Here is a 16885-nt window from a genome sequence, read left to right as displayed (position 1 = left end):
ACGGAGGTTTCACCTTCTCTCCAGGAGGTCCGATAGCACCTTGAGGCCCGGCAAGTCCCTGCAAGGAGAGAGAAAAATATAAAAATCATGGATTTTTTTCAGGAAGTCGGCAAGATTTTTTCCGAGCCTCAGCTCACCTGAGCACCAGGGTTGCCTTGCTGTCCTGGAGGTCCTGGTTCTCCTTGAGGTCCCTTTGGATTGGTTGAGAAAACACAAGCCATCATTTCCAAGCATGACTTTTACTCGTGCCACAAATCCCTCTAAAGTTGAAATGAGACTTTTGCCTTTTTCCCCTCCCACTGAAAATCAACTTTGCGCCACTTACGATGTTGCCTTTGGGTCCAGGATGGCCGTCCACTCCGGTGACACCCTGCGGGAGGCCACACAAACACGATATTGCCGCATCAACCATAATCGTCCGTCATTATTAGCGAGTAGCTTCAGCTGTGAAAAAAAGCGCATGATAGCGAGGATGAGGAGACTCACGGGAGGTCCGGGGGAGCCCTGAGGTCCTTTAGGTCCGAGCAAACCACGGGGCCCCTGGCATAAGGCAAAGAGAATGAGATCAGAATTGCTAGCAGACTGTGAACCATTCATTTTAATCCACACACACACAAAAATTGGATTTAATTTCATTCAACTTAATTGAATTCAGTTACACCACTTTGCTTCCCAAATGTCCTCTCGTGGATGCAAAAACAAATCAACCTCTGTATACAAGATCATTAAGGAATGATCTATGAGTAATTTCTTTTCCGCTCTGTCCCAGTCGAGTTCAAATTGCACAGTTGGTAGCTTCCACTAAAACGAATTTAACACTTGACGACACCCGCAAGATCAGTTTGTGTTTTACGCTTGCCCTGCCTTTGCATGACAGCAGGCCAGTCGAGCACACCCTGGTGGACAAAATCCATCATGACTTGAATATCAGACGATTGAAATGAAAGTACCGTAAATCTCACAAAACTGCAAGGCTGAAGGTAAGACTATCGTAACTCACCCGTTACTGCAGGTTGCAATGAGGCGACTGCAACCCCGAAAAGTTGAAGGGCTTAAACTGAGACTACAGTAAATCCTCCCAAAATTGTGCAGGTTAACAAAGAGCAGTGTAAAAATCCCTCAAACGTTGTGCATGAATGTCTTAAAGTGAGACCGCTAAAGTTGTACAGTTTGAAATTTGCAAATCCCACTCAGATTGCAAATTAAAAAAAGATATAAAATTATTATGAAGACTCACTGGTTCCCCAGGAAGTCCCCTTGGTCCGATCTCTCCGTCGTCTCCCTGGAGGCCAGAAAATGATCAAGGTCACATACGACAAAACGTTTTTTTTCTTTAAAGTGAGAGCCGTTGTTACCCTCTCTCCATCCTCTCCGGGTGCACCAGGTGGCCCATGGGGTCCTGCTTCACCCTGGAACCAATCACAATAGTGTCAGGAAAACAAACATTTTCATGGTGGGGGAAGCAATCAGTCACTCACTCTGTGTCCTTTTTCGCCAGGAAGTCCAGCCAGACCGTCAAAGCCGCGATCTCCCTGAAAACAAAAAGAGCTTACAGCACTTTGAGCTTTTGGGATTGTCGCATTCCAACCCATGTCCAAACGGGGGTCCACGTACCTTGGGTCCAGATTGACCTGGCATCCCTCTGGCACCGTCAGCTCCGGCGCGTCCCTGTCAAGGTCAGAATTCGGATGATGATGATGGAATGGTTTGTAAAGTATGTTTGGGCTTTTCTTTGCATCACACGTACCCTTCTGCCGGGCTTTCCGGGAGGTCCAGCTGATCCCAAAGGTCCACGTGGACCCTAGAAGAAAATTCCCAAATCAGTAGAAATTTTACATTATATTTCATTTGCCATCAATGGGGGGTGGGGGATTTCACATTATTTGGTGTCAACTATTCACCTGAGGACCGGCCTCTCCGGACTCTCCCTTCACTCCCGCGATACCAGGAGGACCCTGAAAAGACAACCGTGATAGGTGACACGGGGTCGTGTGACCTCGGGCGCGTGACTTCCTTCTCGGTACGCACCAGTGGGCCGGGCCTGCCGGTCAAACCCATGGGACCGGTGGATCCACGCATCGCCAGCTGGACACGGGAGGGGCAAGACCGTCAGTCCAAGATCGAGACGTGCATATGAAGATAGAGGTGTGTGTGTGCTGGGGCTCACCCGAGCCTGCTGCATGATTGCCTGCATCTGGGCCTCCTGAGCAGACATGGCCGGTCCCTTCTGACCCGAGTCCCCTCCGGCGCTGAATCGGAACTGAGACGTGGAGAGAAGACACATGTTGACCGTACATGTCTGCCACTAAAAATCATTGAAAATGACCAGAAGAATTTGTAAAGGTTTGGATGTTTGTCTCTATGCGGCCTGAGATTGGTCAGCAACCAGTCAAGGGTGACCGGCGACCAGTCCATGACGTCCACTGCTTGTGTCGGCAAAAAGTGAGCTGCTCCAGCTAAGAAAATGGATGGATCCAAGGAGGTTTTCCTCCACAGCGGCAGTAGCAGCAGCAACTCAGGCTGTTTCCACAAATGCTACACTTGCCACCTAGTGGCCGTAAGGCAACGTTGCACCACAATGGAATCTTCCACGACTTGAGTCATGATCCTGTGGTGCATATTTCGTCATGTCAAATTAAATTTAAATTAAATTAGAAGTAAATATGAAGAGGGGAAGAATCCCCAGAATTGGATTTCAAGGTCTTTCTGTTTTTTGGGTTGTTGTTTTTTTCAAACCGCCTAATGATAATTACATTTATAATTTTACTGCCTAGATGCCGTTGCAATGACTCACATTTTAAAGTGTCCAAGCTTTTCATTAGATCATTTTCACACCAATATTCCATCACTCTATTAATGCAAATGAATTTCGCAGAACCCCCGAGTTGTGGTCGGGAAAGCGTCGTCCAAAATGACACAATATCAGCAAAATTGTTTACAGATTGCCTCATAATGAGTTTTTGGTGTCCATTGTATATGAGGGGGTGCTATCCAGACTTGTGGACCGCTGTAACGCTGACTCACTCCCTCTTCGACCTGGCTCTCATTAGCTGCCTGGACATAAAATCTCTGCACTCGCTTGGCCTTCACATATGCGATGTGTTTAATTCTCCAAATCACAAATGCAAATGAACTCAATGTGCTCAGATGTTTTTTTTTTAAGGGAATCATTTTTCCAGCGGAATGACAGACTTCCTGTCCAGATGAAAAAAAAAAAAGTAAATTCAAATCTGGGAAACTCATCAGAAACGGTGAGAGGCGAGAACGCGAAATGGAAGCTTCTGGGTCATTTTTCACCTGATTGGAGGAATCGAAATGGATTTTGTCACGTTCACCAATTTAATAGGAACATCTGGGCGCAGGTCAAATTAGCATGATAAGAATTGTCTTGGGGTTTACTTACAGGCAGCATCAGGACTGTGCCAGCGGGTCCAGGTAGACCATCAGCACCAGGAAGACCGGGACGACCTGGAAGACCCTGATGGGTAAGCAAACAAAACAGAGTGTCAACGCACACACACGCAAGCTTAAGGAAACTTGAATACAATACTCCAAAACACTTGGGGGGGTGGGTGAATACATTTGGAGAAAATAAGCAAATCTAGGCAAATTATGTTTGTTCGTTGCTTGTCGTAAGGAACCTCGCCAAGTTAAATTTTCCACTCTTATTGGCAGGTCATTTGGACAAAATCAAGTAATGTAATCCACATGTCCTCGCTTTGTTTTCATGTTTTTTTAAGAGCGGCTTTTGCAGATAGCATTTTCTCCCACGGTTGCCAAATAAATCAAATTCCCCCCTTTTATTGGCAGATAATTTGCTTCGAATAAGTCAAGCACTCCTCATGTCATTGCTTCTGTTTGTTTTGAAAGGCCGCTTTTTGCTGTCTCGCTAGCGAGCTGAGTAGCTAGCTGCGTAGCGTTTCTTCCTTTAAATTTTTGATGAGCTCACAAGCAGTGGAACTCACCCTTTCGCCGGTGTCTCCAGCAACGCCCGGTGAGCCAGTGGCACCTGGCGGTCCGGGAAGACCCTAGTTCATAAGCACAGAAAGATGACATTGAACGTCTCACATGGAGTGTTTTTTTTTTCTTTCAGTTGAAAAGTAGTCACACATGTTTTTATTGTATTATATGTGGGTGAGGGGAGGGGGGGAAATGGGGCTTCCATCAGGCGGCGCTCTTTATATGTCTATGACTTGAATCGGGACCGCCTCTTTAAGGAGGGTGGACTAAATAATGGACATCCGAGCAAGTCCCTATCTCATCTGGGAAAGCGACCGCTCCCTTTTTGAACGAGGGAAATGAAGGCATGTTTTGTGTGCCGAGCGCTAACATAAACAGGCCGGTCCGCCGAGAGAAAGGCAACCAGCGCCAACAATCAGGAGGAACAAGACATGCGGAGGACAATGTTCAGGCGACTTGACTTACCGCTGGACCCTCAGGCCCAGGCGGACCCTCCAACAGCATTCCCTGCAAGGCACAAAGCACGTGAATTGTGAAAGATGAACGTAAACGACAAGGTCAAGCCTTAACGCGCATTCCTGCCCGTCATTCCGTCACTTCAGCTGGTGATTAATTGGCGCGGGGAAAAAGCCCTGCAGTGCGGCACGGCGCGCCGCGCGCCTCCAGAGTCACGACGTGTGCGTGCACGCAAAGACAAGCATGTCGGGTTGTGTGTAAAGACGTGTTTGCGGTGGCAACATCTTGGCTGCATTCAAGCTAGCATTGCGTGTTGTAGCGCAGGATTCCCTGCTGGAGGTGTGTCAACTTCCGTCAATTATATCAAAAGGGCTGCGCGGCTTCTAAAATTCGGGAAAAAGACCCCAATGCATCGCTCTGGGTGCGCCACCTCTTAACGGGGTGTTAAAAGGGGTGCAGAGGTTTGCAAGGAGACTCTTGTAGATGAGCATGATTCGACAAAGGGGTGCATCAACTGGTCGGAGATGTTTGGGGAAGAAGACCGTTGTCGATGACCCCGGTGCGGGAGGGGTGCGTCAACCCCAAATGGATTAAACATTTGAGGAAAAAGACGAGGTGCTCCCAATTTTGCAGGAGATATTGTTTTGCTGATATAGTCTGGCGGGGGGGTGCAGCAACTGTATCAGCAATGTTGTTGGGAGTGCGTGAGTTTGGGAAAAAGACTGGCACAGCGTGGAAGGGCTGCGTCATTTCTATTGAGATGTTAGAGAAAATCGTTTGGGGGAAAAGCGGTGTTCTGGGCGCCCCAAAAAAAACCCGCAAAAGCCTCCGTGGCTACTATAAATCAAGCGTATCCCATTGGGACCTAATTCCGTGACCTCAGCGGTTTTCCATGGCCCACTGGGCCTCGCCCCTCTCAACGTTTACCTCATCGAATTGCTCGGAGTAGTCGCCGACGAAAAGTCGCACGTTTTCGCGACGGTAAAAACCCAGGACATCTGTCTATTGTCTGCGAGGCGAAGAAGCTAAGCACGACGTCAGTGTAAATAGGAAAAAGCTCCGTCACGCCGCAGTGTACACTCGTTGACATTTGTTTTGGGAGTGAAGCGGCTCAGGTTGTGAGCAAAGAAGCTTCGAGGGAATTGTTTAGGCACTGCCCGCTCCGTGTTTACGAATGCCTGACGAGCCCCGCATGGCTCTTCTCCAAATGTTTACATTGTCGTCCCGATGACCGCGGCCTCTCCTCGGCGGTACGTCCGCCAGCGGCTTGTGTCTGGGTGAGTGCACACAGATGGCAGACGCCAAAATGACCACAACAACGCCCGAGTCTTCGACAACCGAGTTCGGTCTCAAGCCTTTTCATTTGTGTCGCGACAAGTCCACTCGAGCCTACCGAAGTCACGATCTCGGATCAAATGAAGCTCAGTCAAGTCGGTTCTCATGATAACCAAGTCCATCGACTCAAGTCTGGCGTTGACTCCAGTCAAGTCATGTGACTGGAGTGGCCCACCCATGGATGGTAATACTCACTGGCTCAATGATAGCGGGTTCTCCCTTCTGTCCCTTCTCGCCACGGACGCCGTCGACCTGGAACAAAAACATGGCCGTTACCGCATGTCATCTTGCTGGTCTTCTTTCCCGCGTCCTGTCTTGATTTTCTTTCTCACTGGGCTTCAACCTCATCGTCTTCCCTCACCTGTCCGTAATACTCATTGGTCTCGGCGGGAAGCACTTTGGAGCCTTTGTCCTGGTAATCCAACTCATCGTAGTTATCGTAAATATTGAGATCCAAATCATCGTAGTTGTTGATGTGCTCCTCTTTGAAGGTATCCAAGTCCGTGTAGTCCCCTTCGCCTTCAATGCCCAGGCCCGTTCCGGTGGCGATGGAACCACCGGCGCCGGTTCCGGCACTGGCCGACCCACCGCCGACTGTGGAAGAGCCTCCCGCTGACACGGAACCATCTCCGACCGAAACGGAACCGCCGCCGAGGTTGACGGTGGAGCTACTTCCGCCTCCTCCTCGGATGACGGTGGTACTGCTGCTTCCTCCGCCACCGCCGCCCATGCCGATGGTGCCACTGCTGCTACCTCCACCGAGACCGAGGTCGATGCTACTGCTGCTGCTGCCTCCGCCGCCCAGTGAGATGGTCCCACCGCTGCTGCTTCCGCCGCCCAGCCTGATGGTGCTGCTACCTCCACCGAGGTCAATGGTACTGCTGCTGCCGCCTCCGCCACCACCGAGGTCGATGGTGCCGCCGCCAAGGCCGAGGTCGATGGTGCCGCCGCCAAGGCCGAGGTCGACGGTGCTGCTGCCACCGCCAAGATTGATGGTGCTGCTGCTGCTACTTCCGCCACCGCCGAGAAGGATGGTGCCGCTGCTGCTGCTATCGCCACCACCAAGATGGATGGTGCTGCTGCCACCGCCACCGCCAATGTGAACTGTACCGCTGCGATTTTCACAAAGATGAGAATAAGTCACAACTGCAAGTCTTAGATTTCAAGTCCTAAAACAGGCGACTTAAATATGTTGGGGGGAGTGTCATGTGACTGGAGTTCCTTACCTGCTGCTGCCTCCACCAGTGGTCACGTGGCTGTCCACACCATAATCCCCATCGCCATAATCACTGTAGTCTCCGAAGGAGGTTCCGAGCTAGGAAAACCAAAGTTATAAGCCCGAGAAATTCTGGTGTCCACGTCGAAGCGGTTCACCTACTGCGGTTTTATTGATGGTGATTGAGGATCCGCCACCGCCACTGATTGCCTTGCCTCCCACGGCACTTCCTATGATCAGGTCATCGTTTCCGCCAACCACGTTGACTTGCTGACCGGTGACGGTGACGCGCTGAGAGCCGGCGCCCCCAGGTGCTTGCGTCGCCTCGTCGTCGTAGCTCTCATAAGTCCCGTAGTTGTCGTAACCGTCGTACGCGCCGTCGTCATCCGTGGCGCTCGCAGAAGAGCTGCTGGACGACGAGCCCGTGCTGGAGGACGAGCCGGAAGATGAAGAGATGACCACTTTTCCACCCGTGCCGGTGTCTCTCACGACTTCCTCCACTTTGGACGCCAGGCCGCCTGCACCGGTCACCTGTGACCAAATGCAGATTGGTCATAGTGTTTCATCGACCCGCTTCCCGATCAACTACCTTGACATCCTTGGTTGTCTCCTCATCATCGGATGTCGACTCGATGGTCTTTCCGTCCACGTCCTCGTAGTAGGGGTACTCGTAATAGTAGCTGTCCTCTTCTGTGTTCTGGAGAATAGGTGCACCATTTATCAAAACACTGGAATGCTTTGGGCTTGTAGAAACCTCCTGTGGACGCCCCTGTTCCAATTTGTTAAATGAAGAATGACTTCTCACAGGTCATGTTTATGTTCTTCTTTTAACACATCCTACGTTTTCAGGCAGGAATTCAGCTTTGTACAGGCCCCATTCATCATTGTCATCGCCCAATGAACCCCCGGCAGCGTTCAAAAACGGCTGTCGGGATGTTTTGTTGAAATGAGTTGAGGAGCTCCCGTGTTTTGCTTCGCAGACATTTTAGGACACCTTAAAGCCCTGTTGCGTCTTTTGTTTACGGAGCAACTCACGTAGTCGTCGGTGTTGGGGTCCTGGTTCTGCGGCTGGTCGGGGACGGCCACCTCGCAGTCGGGACTGTAGTGCTCGCAGTAGTCATAGGCGGCGCGGTGGTCTGCTACAATCATTAGCTGCTGGATGTCTCCCTGCAAAAAGCCAGAAACAGGAAGTGAGCCAGACGACCAAGTTATGCATTTCAACAAACAACGAAGGGAGGAAGGGGGGTCAACAAAGCGGGACATCTGCATATAAACGAAGTCAGGCTTGCACTTCAGAATATTTGTTTCATTCTTATACAGCTTTTAAAGACTTCATCTTGGATGGTGGTGGTGGTGGGAGGACTGCACATAGCGTGAGCAGACCTGCAGAAGTTTGACTTCCAGAAGATCGTATGGATGGGGGTTGTCCAGCTTTTTTAAGGAAGAAAAAATGCTGACAAATCGGGTGAGATTGATGGGAAGGCGAGCGCAGGAGAAGAAAAACCAACGCAAGAGCTCCGCCGGATCCCCGGGCTACACGGCGAGCTGGGTCTGCGTGTGTGTCTGCACTTTATCGCTTCTGTCCAAACATGTTCTCATCGCACCTCCGAATGCAGTGATGTCATCACACATCATTCCAGTACGGAATCAAACATGGGGTGGGGGGGGGATTAACGAGGTACAACTGTGGGAATGGACTCCCACTTTTTGTGTTTTCGATTAGGCCCCCCTCATCCCCTGCAGAACCTGGACCGACCGACGCACAACTTAAATGTTTATCTGAATGGAAATTCCATCGTCAGTATTTCTGGTATCACGCTACGTTGGCTTGCTCAGTTTATTTGTTTTGAGAAGTCTTGGCCTGAATTAACATTTCATTACTTTTCTTGTTCTAACTGTTGGATAATCCCAAGAAGTGTCAGTTTGCACAGTCGACACGTCGAGCGCTAAAACCTGGCGATCCTTTCGTAGTCCGCAAGGGTGGGAGGTGGGGGGCGGCGATGTTTCCTGCTCTGTCCTTGGCTTATCGCTGTCGTTGACTTTGGGTGCGAGAAAACAAATCCCTACGCTTCCTCCGAGACGGGAGGAATGAAGTAGCGGAGAAACGGTCAAGTGACCGTGTCTCCGTTATGCGAAGATTCGGAGTCGGCTGGGCGCTTGCGTTTGGTCGCAGCTGCGCTCTGAGGGGACGGAGGGATCTCGTAGTTGGGAATGAGCTCACACTTGGTCGGGAGTAACGTTTGCAACGTGACCGTGTTCCTTGGCCTTTGTTCTGCGGTGGCTGTGGAAAACTGCCCGCGAATGTTTCTATTGAGTCGAATTTCACATTTTCCAGAGAAATGTAACTTGTGATTTTTGCTCACTTATTTGAGTTGTGTGTGGATTGCGATACTAATTAATTTCGGGACCATTCTTTGTCAACACGGCACAACGTGGAGGCTAATCTTCTGGTTTCCTTTCTTGGAACTCAACATTCGCATCTGTTGTGCAGATGCGCGATGTGAGCTGGCGCTAACGCACCAATTGGGTTGAAGTATTATGTGCAATATAATTACACGTGTTTCTTAAGTCGCTGGAATGCCATTGTTCAAATATGTCATGTATACCATGATTGATATGCTAATGGTAGAGGGGAGAAGTTTCAAATTCGGCCAAACATCTGTCTCGCTGCCCAAACCCAACTCAAAGCTATTTAGGCTGAGTCTTTTGGACCCGGGCCCTCCGGATTGCACTCCCGAGACTTTTTTTTTTTTTCTTCACAAAACGCTGCGCAACAAAGTGTTGCAACATCGAGCACCGCAAGTTTCGCATGATGCTAACTTGAGTCTCTGGCTAAAAAGCGAAGTGTGTAGAGTCTCTGTTGCAAGTCAATCCGACGTTGATTCTAATTGTTCAGTTTAAAAAATCTACTATACGCATGACCTCAACCTACCAGGGGGGTCGCAGTTCTGTTTTCAGCCATGTCGCTCTTTGTGTTGTTGCTACCTCTCGCTATTTGCTTGTGAGTCAATGGCTTGTGTTAGCTGCTCAGTATTATCTCAATGACCGTGTCCCCTTGCAGGATCGGGACCATTTTGCCACACCAATCTCGTAAAGCCAGCAATGGTTCCAATTGTTCCGCCTCACCTAGCAGCTTGATGAAGTTTAATCCTCCGGTCAAACGGGGCTTGAAGTGCCCCGTGGAGCTGGTTCCCTTGGAGGTCCCGAGCCTTGGCTTAGACTACATAAACTGAATATTTACACCTGGCGGTGGGCCAGTTGGTGGACCCCACCGAGATGGCAGCTCACTTCATCGGTTTTTGAACATTTTCCGGAGCTGCTACGTCAATCGAAACATCGTAACTATCTGTACTTGTTCTTGTGAGTACTTCTGCCACCTCTCTTAACTCCCTCAGTTCCCCCATTCCTCTCCACCGCTAAAGATCTTAATCTGGCCTCTCTCTGGACCATATTACCATTTCCTGTTCTTTTTTTTTTTTTTTTTTTTTTTTTTGCGAGGGGGTGTGGAAAGATGGAAGGAAAGCAGATCATTTCGCCTCCTATACCAGACGGCGGTTGCGTGTTTGGCTTTTCCCAGAAAAAGTGCTGAGATGGAGGAGGACTTAGTGAGTGAATAAAAGGGCGCAAACATCTGATTTGAGTTAGGCAATTTATCGTGCTGGAACAAATATTCCCAAACCCAAAAGTGGATGATGGGTTGAAGGACAACGGCCTGGCCATGTTTTAGCTGGGTCATGTGTTACATCACACGTGCTCGTAAAATGCACGAGATCTCCTCCGCATGGTCCGAGATATCGGCCAAGTGCGAGCGACTTTGAGCTATACCGTATGTAGAAACATTAAATATGATGTCAATCCGGGATATTAACTTTGGGGTTAATTGTGGGTGTGTGCAACAAAGTGGGGGTTCCATATGTTATCCTCTGGAGACCCCCGCCCAGCCAACCTGAAGCATGCGGCACTGCCGCTGATAGCGAGAGAAACCTGCGGATGATGTCATGCCATACGGTCACCACTCCAGGACTGACCTCAGCTGCAAGCTCATCATATTTTCCAGACTTGGCCGCCACCGTCTTTGTATGCGCACCCCCATGTTCATCTACCATAGTTCTTAAACCATTGGTGGCCAACGTTTGGCCCGTGGGCCATTTGTGGCTTGCTGCACAACTGGAAATGTATTATTTAAAATAAATGTAATAATAATATAATATTAAAAAAATAATAATAATAAATAACAGTAAATGTTGAATTAGAATGTTCACATGTTTTTAATATAAATAATTGTAAATAAAATAGAATTTTCTTGTTACCACAGATCAGTTTTTTGCTTTGTATTTATCTATATTTTTTTGAAATATGTTCATCTGTCTCTCGCACGTTTTGACCTCCAGCATATGAAATTTTGTATATACTAATCACGGCTTTGTCTCTGAACGACACAGGCGGCGGAAGCGAGACAAGCCACCAAGACCCGTACTTATATATGGACGTTTGTCCCACTGACCACGACATCCACTTGAGAAACCAAACCACAAACCAACGCTTGAGTTGAGGCTTTCGGGTAAGTAGCACTGCCTGACCACCGCTGAGTCGGCATGTACTACATTCACAGCAATTGCTAGAGAATTTATGCACAGAACATGCTGACAGAGCAAATATTTCAGCCAAAAAAAAAAAAAGTTTCCTGTGGATGCCCGCGAAATAATTTGCATTAAATTGCATTAAACTGCACGCTTGTCAAATGACGCAGACAAGGAAAAAAAACAACTAATCAGACTAAATGGCGGCGGGGTGAAGGGAGCAAGGGGAGAACGGTTTGGAAAATATGCTGTGGATTTTTTCCATTTTTCCCCGCAGAGTCTTGTCTGTCCCGCCTGCGAACTGGCAGACGAGCAGCGGGGGAGGTTTTTCGAGCGAGAGAAAAAAAAAAACATGGCCCCTTCCCACGGCAACAGCCGGGAGTCGGACTGCCGATAGCTCGGCTCGGATTTTTAATGGTTTGGGTATGACGTCATTCTCAATAAAACAACTGCGGCCCACTTTGGGTCTTCCTGGCTAATTAAAAGCCTTGCAGTTGCCACAGCTTGATCCGAGTCAGATGTACTTGTAAGTCCGTTCAAGTCCGCGGAAGCTTCCAAATCCAATCCCAATTAAGTTCCATTAAAACCAATACAGGTGGTCCACAACTCTTCCTACAATGGTGACCTGAATTTGGACGCGAGCTGTACTCGATCGCTAACAGATGCTAACGCGCTGGTGAAATCAGAAATGATGTGCACTGCTCACAAAAAAATTGCTGTGTAAAATCTTTTGAGTCAATTGCATAAGAATGTGATTTTATTTTTCATAGCAAGCTGCTTTTGGTTTGCGCTCGGCGCTGATTAACAGTTTTCGGAAGATTTAACATCAGGAGATTGGTTGCACGCTGGTGGTGAGGGGGTGGGTGATGTCATATTTCAAACGTTCCGCCGCTGGCTCGGCATCTGTCGTGTCACACTGGCCTCTGCTACTAATTATCGGCATGCCAATAGTCCGTTTTTTCCAAACCAGCGATTTTGGTTGTGACACATGTTCGCACAATAGATTTCTTTCATGCCTACATTCTGATTCGCTATGCTCTTTATAGCAAGTGAGTCAGGAATCCAGAAATATCTTTTCCTGTCCCTCTAGAAATCTTTAAAACATCTACAATGCTCGTTTTATTTCCCAAAGGGAAATAAGGAAAACCCAAGGAAAATTCTTGTTGTCTCTTTGAAGATGCAGTACATGCTGTGAATACACAATAGCTTTTTTATTTATTTTATTACTTTTTTAAATCTCTGTTCTGGCCAAGTTTCCCGACTTAATGAGTTCACGATGGCTTAACTGCAACGCGTTTGAGTTCATTGAAAAAACCCAAAAGTTGGACAAGTGAACTAAAACCTCAGAACAGTTTGTCAACTTGACTTTAAGTGCTCGCAGTCGCAGTAAGACAAAGCGTTGGCGCTATCATGTAGCATGCTCATCATTTCAACTTGCAATTAGCATGAGTCCCGCTTTAGAAGCCCAAAAAGAAAAATTCATTTGCTAGCCATAATAATCCTTTCCTATTTTCTTTTAGATTCTCACCACACGTGGAACGTCAATGCTAATGCTAACGGTGGAGTCCCACCGAAGCTGAACATTTCTGGCGGATCTGGTGAGTGTATTGACATTTTTACCACTGTTGAACTGTCGAGTACTTAGTGGCCAGATTTGTCAAAATGTTGGACGAAAATGTGGACGGACTGTCGGGCGACCAGTCGGGAGTTGCAATCAACTGTACACTGTGATTTACGACACATGGGTCGTGGGCGAGCTCGGTCACCGACGCGTCTGCGGGGGAAATGCCCGTCGTCGCCACAAACCTCAAACGGGCGGCAATGTCCTGTACGGCCTCACGAAAAAAGTCAGAACAGCTCGATGCGTTCTGAACCTTTTTCATGTCTTTGTGGTGCTACGTGCTAAAGAGAACTCACCTCAAAGACTTCTTCGTCAAGTATTCTGGTTCCGAACACGATAATCCCTTTGGTGTCGATGATGGGGTTGGCGGATCGGAGCAGCTTCTGGGTGGTCTTCTTTTTACAGTCCAGAATGAGGGTGATGGTCTGCTTGTGCACACTGATGGCCACTCGATGCCACCTGGATAAGAAGAAGAACAGATACGGTCCGTTCACACGCGTGCCGGGTTACAGGCCGCAGAATTTCTAGACCGAGGGACCATGTTTGCATAACGTCTAGTTTGCATTTTGATTTCTTAACGATACTAAACCTTAAGCCTCTCTTAAACCCAACTCACTAGACCAAATCCCCTAAAATAATCTCTAACAGTAACTCCTAATCAAAGCCCCAAATCCCAACACCAAACCAGTCCACCTACTTTCCGTCGGCCAGGTTGATCCCCCGGAAAAGCGGGTAGTCCTCCGGTCCGGGCTTTCCCGTGTGGTCCTCGTAGAGGAAGACGGGCGAGCGCCCCATTTCCAGTCCGACTTGCTGGATTCCCTGTTCGTTGTACACGGACAACAGGAATGACTGGCTGCCCTTTTTGGGCTTCACTGTGGCCAAGATGGAAAAGTCCTCAGGGAACACATCACCTGGAGGGGAGGTGAAGGAAAGAGGTCAGACAACTGACGTATTTTGGGTGGCGCAAAAAAAGGGAGGACTTGAGTATACGGAAGTGTCGGATAATCCTTCTTGGAGCAACATGAGGAAACAATCTGATGGAGAAGCCGGAGCTACGATCGCTTGTTAAACCTCCAGAGTCTAATTAGCTGTCTTCCAATTCGCTCTTCGAAAAGTCAAAATGTGGCAGAGCTTATAAAAAGCTTTTTCACGTCGAGAAGAAAACGCCAACTCTCAAATTATATAGAAATACGTAACAATGAGTACGGTTGGTACTATCAAGACTTTTTTTTCCAAGCATCCGAGGAGAAGCTTGCTAGCGCTATAGAAAATGAATCAAGATGACGACTCGGGACCGGTAAGCAAGTGTTAGGGAACCAAAATAAATGTAGAGTTTCTCCTCAGCAGAATGTTTCATCCTTTTGTCAGACTTGAGTGCTGGGAATAATTTTACAACCCTCCCAAAAAACGTAAAGCGCTGACGACATAAACCCTGGCGCATTAGCTTCTGTAGCTTGATTAGCTAATTTGCCTCAGCAGACATTCCTTGGCGTGGGAAGCGTGCGCTATAATTAGCGTGGCCTTTTGAAGTCGTAAAGGTAATAGAAAGGACTTCTGTTTCAGCTTTTAAACCAATCATCCGTTCCCCACGATTGATGACTGCATGTCTGCGCTCGCTCGCCGCAAACAGCTCGGCAGCCTAGTCCAACACCGTTTAGCGTCTCTGTGTCATTCGTTTTGTCGACATTTTTCAAGGATTAGGTGTCAGCGAGCCGAGTTTAATAGTTGAAAGAAGCTCTGAGCTGAGCTGGAAAAATTAATGGGATGGAGTGATGGCACTGCCGAGGCTCTTTTGGTGTAACTAAAGCTACAATATGTTAGCTGTTAGCATGGCTTCTAGATTGGATTGGACATCATTTACATGTTAATTACAGATTTAGCCAGCTGCTAAGGCTAGCTTGGCGCTAAGGCCGAAAAACATCTGACGCGGATGGCCCACCAATTGCTAAATCATTGCAAGAGTGGAGAGAAAAAACTTTTGAACGAAAAAAAATGTGGGATGACACTGCAAAGCAAAGAGGGATGAGAGTTGTTGGAAAATGACGACGCTCCAGGGAAAACGGAGGGAAGATTGGAAAAGAGGCTCCAGAGCCACGTCAGCCCCATTTAACCCGCAGAAGCCCCACATGCTAGCCCAGGGGCGGCCAAAATGCACCCCTGCGGACGCGCTCCGTTCCAGTATTTACATTCTCAAGAGCCCTGAAATATTTCTTTTAGATTCCATGACTTTCCCGCTTACACCTATTATAGTTAATATTAATAGTATTAATATTTATTTGACTGGTTATAATAAATAGTCATGAAAATGGATCGTTATTTTATACGAGTTTTTTGTTTGATTTTCTTAAATAATGACTTAAATAATTTTAATTAAATTAATTGTAACTACAGAAAATATTTTTAGAATTTGCACACTGTTGGCTGGTTATGCAACTTAATTTATTGTAACGTTACCAACTGCACAGTTAAAATGAGCTTTTATTTTACATACTTGAAGGTTAAAAAAAAAAATAGAAAAAGTTAAATTCCTCAAGATGCTTAAGACAGCTGGATTCAAAGTTCATGCTGGTTGGCCGACATAAATAATCAACTTATGGGAGCTTATAAAAGTGCCACCCGGGGGGGGGCAAGAAAGGAAAAAGGGAAATTGCTCTCCCGCTATGTTTGGCTGTTATAGCCCTGCCTTGCCGCCGTGCAGATTTAGGAAAACTTCGGGATCGAGCGAGACACCTGCACAGGATTAGAGTAAAGCGAAACTCACCTGGATACAGCTGTTTGGTGGGGGCGCTTAGCTGCGCCTCTTTGGATACTCGGTAGGCCACATCGGGTCCTTGCGCCGACCGCCGATTTGAGCAGAAGCCCGTTGTTTTTGTGACGCCTTCGGGTAAACTGGGAAAATCTAAAATCGTCAAGAGGTTGGCTGGTTCCGCTGCGCAAAAGGAAGACAAGAAAGGCAGTTCAATATTAGTCGTCAGCTTTGTGGCCTGCAAAATATGTACGTTGCCTTGTTAGCTTAGCAACATAGCATGATTGGAAGCGATAATAGCTAATTGTAAGGTCATGAGGCTGAGCTTTATGTTTCAAATTTTTGGCGCATAATTATCTTTTATTTCTTGTCGACACAACCACAATCGTGTTTTGACGGGGAAGCCGCTATTCCGAGTTCCAAACACTTGCTACCATCCCGTTCCGTGCGGCGCTAAAACCACCGCAGTCCAAAAGGTGCAATTAGCACACTTGCCCGGGCCACCAGAATACACACGTCGGGTTAACCGGACCCGTACCGCACCGCCCGTCGTGCCAAAACCGCTCTCCTCAAACATCTGTTCCCATAAAAGCGTCCACCGTGGACAGAAGACGGGGTCACTACAAGGGGGGCAGGACTAGGAGGACGGGTAAACACAAGGGACGGACGGACGGATGGACAATAGGTGGAGTTTTTACTGCACGGACGGAACAAAAGTGAGAATGCTTTTGTTCCTGCCGGAGCGTTCCCATGTGCAGGTATGACATTCTTGGGAGTCAGGCAACAAGGGACCACACACACGGAAAAACAAAAGAATGTGCACGTGAGCCGCCACAGCTGGCCGGAGAGCGTGCCGGAATCTCCCGCTTGCACACGAAACAAATTGATGCTAAAGGATTTTGGCTTTGTCAGCAATTTTTCATGTTGAAATATGTTTGCAGCTTGTTCGATACCTCCTCCATTTTTCTCAC

At 48.0% G+C, this 16885-nt stretch overlaps 1 protein-coding gene across 2 annotated transcripts in view; it reads right to left on the bottom strand.

The window, feature by feature from the left end:
• The window catches only part of col5a1 (procollagen, type V, alpha 1), a 37321-nt gene that overhangs the window by 13240 nt on the left and 7196 nt on the right, over positions 1–16885 (bottom strand). For both annotated transcript variants that reach the window (XM_061292914.1, XM_061292915.1), the window contains exons 2-25: positions 15930–16097; positions 13866–14079; positions 13465–13627; positions 8003–8134; positions 7557–7664; positions 7130–7498; positions 6978–7066; positions 6113–6863; positions 5947–6003; positions 4426–4467; positions 3966–4028; positions 3404–3478; positions 2168–2260; positions 2029–2085; positions 1902–1955; positions 1748–1801; positions 1615–1668; positions 1479–1532; positions 1356–1409; positions 1238–1282; positions 487–540; positions 326–370; positions 138–191; positions 14–58 (exon numbers count right to left, since the gene is read on the bottom strand). In XM_061292914.1, coding sequence (XP_061148898.1) covers positions 14–58; positions 138–191; positions 326–370; positions 487–540; positions 1238–1282; positions 1356–1409; positions 1479–1532; positions 1615–1668; positions 1748–1801; positions 1902–1955; positions 2029–2085; positions 2168–2260; positions 3404–3478; positions 3966–4028; positions 4426–4467; positions 5947–6003; positions 6113–6863; positions 6978–7066; positions 7130–7498; positions 7557–7664; positions 8003–8134; positions 13465–13627; positions 13866–14079; positions 15930–16097 — 2894 coding nt within the window. The remainder of the gene's footprint in view (positions 1–13; positions 59–137; positions 192–325; positions 371–486; positions 541–1237; positions 1283–1355; positions 1410–1478; positions 1533–1614; positions 1669–1747; positions 1802–1901; positions 1956–2028; positions 2086–2167; positions 2261–3403; positions 3479–3965; positions 4029–4425; positions 4468–5946; positions 6004–6112; positions 6864–6977; positions 7067–7129; positions 7499–7556; positions 7665–8002; positions 8135–13464; positions 13628–13865; positions 14080–15929; positions 16098–16885) is intronic.

The sequence above is a fragment of the Syngnathus typhle genome, linkage group LG12, assembly GCF_033458585.1.
Source record: "Syngnathus typhle isolate RoL2023-S1 ecotype Sweden linkage group LG12, RoL_Styp_1.0, whole genome shotgun sequence".
NCBI classification, from domain to species: domain Eukaryota; kingdom Metazoa; phylum Chordata; class Actinopteri; order Syngnathiformes; family Syngnathidae; genus Syngnathus; species Syngnathus typhle.
This window is presented reverse-complemented; position numbering and strand designations above follow the sequence as displayed.